The 6000-nt window shown below is 47.5% G+C and overlaps 1 protein-coding gene across 3 annotated transcripts in view; it reads left to right on the forward strand.

Annotated features, from left to right (window-relative positions):
- Positions 1–5650, forward strand: part of PPP2R2B (protein phosphatase 2 regulatory subunit Bbeta) — a 420374-nt gene extending 414724 nt beyond the window's left edge. For all 3 annotated transcript variants that reach the window (XM_080803440.1, XM_080803442.1, XM_080803441.1), the window contains 2 exons: positions 1881–1972; positions 4926–5650. In XM_080803440.1, the coding sequence (XP_080659566.1) occupies positions 1881–1972; positions 4926–5205 (372 nt within the window). In that variant the 3' untranslated portion in view covers positions 5206–5650. The remainder of the gene's footprint in view (positions 1–1880; positions 1973–4925) is intronic.
- The last annotated feature ends 350 nt before the right edge of the window (positions 5651–6000 follow it).

Below are 6000 nucleotides of genomic sequence, written 5' to 3' on the forward strand. Positions count from 1 at the left end.
TTAATTAAGGTATATACATTGGGTTTTTTAGATAATGCAGTTTATTGCACACTTAATAAAGTATAGTGTAAACCTAACTTCTACTTCTACTCACTTTGTTACGATATTCACTTTATTATCACGGTCTAGAACCCACAGTATCTTCAAGGTGTGCCTAGACTAGAAAAACACACTTGGCTTGAATTGCCCACTGGATTAATTCCCCGCTTGGCATACTGCCCTTCAGAAGCCACAGCTCTCTATTTCCTCTGTCACAACCCAGAAACAAGTCAAGACATCAAGAAAAGGCAAGAAAGATCGGGGGACCCAGAGGCTCATCTTGTCTCCCACCTGTTTTATAAGTAAGTGCTATTGGGGCGCAGCCTAACTCATCTGCTTATACACGACCTGTGGCTACTTCTGCATTACCAGGGCTGAGTTGAGAGGTCGCCACAGGAGTCTATGGCCCACAAAGCATAAGTATTCACTTTCTGGCCCTTGATAGAAAAGGTCTGCCGAACAATGGTCAAGATCAAGAATCAGCCCTTTTTTTGCCCACAGACTCTCTTCTGCTCCTTTGCCCAAAGACTCTTAACAATCACGAGAGATCCGCAGCTGTGCAGACAGGAATGGCCTCCCACATCAAACCTGTGCCGCTTGTCATATGCCCGAACGGCAGCAGGAGAGGAAGGGAACGACAAGGAGTCAATTTACAGCCGAGATCTCAAGTGCACGACATAAACCTCACCCTTGCGTCCGCTCCCCCATCTCACAATGCCAGAAGCACCACCACAGATGGATTCTCCTGTCACCAAAGCAATGAGGCAGCTACCCTGACAAGACCCAGGACTATTTGGGAAGAGTCATTTGCAGAGTTAGAAGTACTTGCACTGTCCAAATGACTCAGAGCGCTTTTCAATCCCTGTGATCTCAGGGACCACAGGGTGAATGACCCAACCAGGCTGACCGGTCTCATGTAAAATTCCCATCCAAGAACTTCATGGGGCCCCAGTGCCTCCCAGCCATGCCGCCTCGATTCCCCAGCATCCCTGCCCTTCCTCGTTCTCTTCTGTGAGCTTTGCTGCTTATTTCACTGAAAAATAGAAACAGGAGAGAGCTGTCCATACTCCAGGACTGCAGCCTTTAGAGTCTTGTCAACAGCTCACCTTGCACACACTTCTCCAAGTGATCGTACCCAAAAATGAACAGGGCAAGTCCATCCTTGCGCTGGCTCAAGACAAAAATCCAGGAGCCATCTTGACCCCTGTTCTTCTCTCCATGCATCACAGTTGCACCATCCACAAATCCTCTCCGTTGTCCCTGCAAACATGTCGAGAGGCTGACCACTTCCTCCCGCTGCTCTCGCCCTGTTCGGTGCCGTCATTTGCCCTCAGGCTCTCCCTGGCCTGCCTGCCTCTGTGGCCTCCCATTATCATGGCACAGCTCCGAGTTCCTTTTCACGATGTCACCTCCCGAGGCCCACGTGAACGCTCATCTGCCCCCATGCTAGGATGAGAGCAGGCCAGTGGAGTTTTGCTCGCTGCCTATCCCAAGCACAGAGCACGCAGGCCATAAACACTGGTTGAATCGAAGACCAAATGAATGGCGTCCTCTGATGCATATTTGCTAATGAAAGTGGAACTCCACCACCCACTGGGCCCTTCTGCAGGCCACAGGCCACCTAAGCAAGCTTGCTTCATCCACACTCGCCACGTAAGCGGCTCAGTAAGCATGACAATCCCAGGTTGCAGAGGGGCCCAGCCTGGATTCAGACCCAGGCTGTCTGATTCCAGGCACACGTATACTGGAAGAACTAACAGCTCACATCCCCAGAGGACGTCTTCACAGAAACGAGCGTTTCTAAAATAGTAACTGACCCTCTTGATGTATTTCCCCAACAGGTTCATGACTACCTCCGCAGCAAGCTGTGCTCCCTCTACGAAAATGACTGCATTTTTGATAAATTTGAGTGTGTGTGGAATGGGTCAGACAGGTAAGAGAAGCTCTGTAGCTAGGGAACCTTCCAGAGGTGGGATCTGGGCAATTTATCCCAAGCAGGGCGTGGCCAAAGGGGGTAGGAAATCAGACCCCAGGACCTAGCAGAAACCCCCTCTGTGGGTCTGGGTTTCCCTTATATCCCTTGAGGTCAGACCTGGATATAAGGGAGGGATGCAGTGAGACCCCTGAATCCTCTTTCAGGACTGACACAGGTGACCATGGGACATGAATGAGAAAATCCCATCTCTTACACACCAGACGCCCCCAGAGCTAGGTCAACATGGCTGAAATGAAGAACCCTAATAATGCACCAGCAAATTCCAGTGTAAACAGTTCCAATTATTGCAAAGTGTGCTTTCTAGATGGAAAATTATCCCTAGATGCTTCTAGTGCAGACCTGGCCAAAGGCCCCGGTGGTGGTTCATTAGCTGAATTCTAGTTGGCTTCATTTATCATAGTCCCTCAAAGTGATTTATTATTGTTTTAAGGCCTTTTATTTCAACAATACTTCATATTACCTTCTAATAGTTCATTTTTAGTTTGACAAATACAGATGATTCTCCGCCTTCCAGAACGAGATACAGGCTACCAGGGGCTGATTTAGTGTTTTGAGGAACATGGCATCAACCACAGGGCTTGCAAGCACTACCTTCTATCAAGGCAAGACATACAGGGATTGGAGCTTTTAGTAAAAACAAGTGGTTTCTGGCCATTACCTGGCTTCCTTTGCCAATGAACCAAAATGTGCCTTCCTCTTAGCAGACCCAAAAAGAATCCGCACATCACAGAGGACCCAAGTCACAGCACCCCATTGCTATAGGGCAGAGGAGCTGTGATGTATGAACCGAGGCTCCTAAGGGGAAAAGTAGCTGGCCCAGGCCCTGTGTTTTTAATTTTTATTTGTAGTTTATATAAATACGTTAATTCACATATAATTTCTTTGCTTTTTCATTATTAATAAATTCTATTTGTTATTGTCCTAATAACTTATCTTAACCTAGACTCACAAAGTATGTATCAGTCACCTTCACATACATCCTGTTACAGAATCCTGACCACAGGATGACAAGGTTGTTGTCATCATCCCCATTTTATAGCTGAGTAAACTGAGGCCCAGCAAGATAAAGTGACCTGCCCCAGCTCCTGGGCTAATAAGTAGTAGAGACAAAAGTAGGAAGTTTTGAGTCTGAATCCTAAGATTGACATTCTTTTCATAACTTCACTATTTCTTTCCATAACCAAGAAAATTCTTCATTCAGGTAAGGTTGAGAGGTTTGGGTTTTTTTATGTTTTGTTGGGTTTTTTTCCCAAACCAACCAACAAAAAGCAAGGACTTTCTCTGTTTAAACCAAGTTGAGCCATGGTAGAGGAAGGCCTTGTCCATTCATGGGGAGCAATGAGGCCACTAGCAGAGTGCTGGGCCCTGGGGTCAGGCACATGGGGGTGGGAGGCCCGACCTGGCCATTTCGTCCCAGTGTGACACTGTGCGAGTTAGTCCCTTTTCCTCAGATGTAAATCCCATCTAGATTATGTAAGTCCGAGCAAGATAGGGGTGGGAGGATGTGTCCAGAGCTCAGTACCCTGCCTGATAAGATAGCAACAGCTTCTTCCACTACCGGGCAAACACATTCACCACGTCCATATCCTGGGCCAGAGTTACACAAGCCAGCCCCTGACTGGCTTGCCTAAAACAGCTGACCCAGCGCCCAGAAACACATACCCCAGGCTGTGGCCCTGGGCTCTCAGTTTTCCTTGCACCTGTCTACACACTCCCACCACCTGAACACAAAGGCACTGTCCTCTTCCACCCTAACCAGCAGGCCGGGGCTTCACCCACCAACAAGGCCAAGTGCCCACGCGCCAGCAGCAGCCACCCTGGTTGTTACCGAGACAGAATGATCTTTCCCTCCACCCCCGACCCCAGGCCGGCCCTGCACGCAAACTGTCACTGGTAAAGAGTTAGTCCCCTGCTTCTGGAAGGCTTTGGCAGCCACTGCCCTCAGTCAATCATAAATCCGCCTGAGGGTGGAGAACTCTTATAAAAATGTGGACGCCATCTGTCAACCCACTAGCAAGCCTTTGCGCTCCCCAGTTCTTCTAAAATTTGAATTTGTTTATCTCTTCCTGAGGGAGAGCACGATGACATCCATTTTTTAGCGAAGTTTGCTGGCAAGGCTAAATTGAGAGCTGGTTCTTAGCAGGGGGAGGACACACAAGGCTCAGTGTGCTGTTCTACCGGCCTTTCTCTCACTGTGCGGGCAGCAGAAAGCCTTAGCGGCCCGGCAGCACAGCCCCACTCCCGCAACCACACTTTCCATGTGCATAACCGATGTTTTCAAAAGGGCTCCTCCTGCCCTGACCTCTCTGCAGCCTTGCAATCTTTTTTTTTTTTCCCCTAAGATTTTATTTATTTATTTAACACACAGAGAGAGATCACAAGTAGGCAGAGGGGCAGGCAGAGAGAGTGGGGGGCGGGGGGGAAGCAGACTCCCTGCTGAGCAGAGAGCCCGATGCAGGGCTCGATCCCAGGACCCTGGGATCATGACCTGAGCTAAAGGTAGAGGCTTAACCCACTGAGCCACCAGGCGCCCCCAGCCTTGCAATCTTAAGGGAGGTAGAGCTGGGATCATTAAAACCATGGGATTCACTCACTGAGCCAAAGAACCAAAAAGGGACCCATCCCGAGTAGTAAGTAACAAGGAGGATTATCATGAGCCTTCACTTCCAAACCAGCCCAAGAGCTTGTTGCTTTTAGGGATTCAAAACTGAGACCACAGATAGTCACACTGGCCAGTCTGTTTGGGATCTTGGGTTTTGGTTTTTAGTAAAACGATGGTGCCAGACGCTGGCCACGATGTGGTGTCACTGGCTCCAGAAAGACAACGGGGACATGCTCCTGCCTTTCTCCAGAGCCCTCAGTGATTCCCTGTTTCCTCTCTACCTTACAGCGTCATCATGACAGGCTCCTACAACAACTTCTTCAGGATGTTCGACAGAAACACCAAGCGTGACGTCACCCTGGAGGCCTCGAGGGAAAACAGCAAACCCCGGGCTATCCTAAAACCACGGAAAGTGTGCGTAGGGGGCAAGCGGAGAAAAGACGAGATCAGTGTCGACAGTCTGGACTTTAGCAAAAAGATCTTGCATACGGCTTGGCACCCTTCAGAAAATATTATAGCAGTGGCGGCTACAAATAACCTATATATATTCCAGGACAAGGTTAACTAGGAGGACAAGTTATTACTTAATAATCTCACATACTGAATACTAGTCAGACATGTTTTTAAATGTTTCTTTGGGTCTTCATTTGATGCATTGACATTAATTTCCCTATGCAGAAAACAATTGGGATAGAATTAAAAGGAGTCCAACTTTCCCAGATCCCCAGGTCTAAGAAACTTTTGTCAAACCCAATAGGTTCTGAGACACTTCTGGTTAGAACTGAGAGCTGCCAGCTAACACTAATTCTCCATAGTTGACTTGAATTTCTGATGCTTTTCTTGCCCAGTTTTCTCTGGTGGGTCCAGTGTTTTGTTTCTAGGTGTCTGCTGAGATAAAATGAGGTTGTCTGTAGTATTTAAAGAGAAAAGAGATGTTTTTTTTTTTTTAATTAAGCAATTCCATTTGATTGAAAAAAATCAACAAAAAAAATAAACACCGTTTACTCTTAGAGAATTTCTACTTTTTTGTGTGAAAAAAATCACAAGCGGTCGGCATCTCCCTCCCCCGCCACACTTTTTATTAACAGTCTCATTTGAAGCAGAGATTTATGTCACCAGGCAGCAAAGGGGATGCAGAATGAGAAGGGAGGGGACACATCAGCACAACTATACTTTTTTTTTTCCCCCCTCTGGAAACGCCATAGAAACAGCCTGAGAATTTGGCCAGGAAACCCCATGAATGCTTCAGGGGACATAAAGAGAACACTTTCTACACAGTGCTTCTCAGAGTTAGCTTGGCAAGGCCATGTGGGGCCAGATTCCATCTGCTGCTTTGTTACTCTTGCTTTTTGTCATTTTAAAT

Source organism: Martes martes (genome assembly GCF_963455335.1).
Source record: "Martes martes genome assembly, chromosome: 5".
Taxonomy (NCBI): domain Eukaryota; kingdom Metazoa; phylum Chordata; class Mammalia; order Carnivora; family Mustelidae; genus Martes; species Martes martes.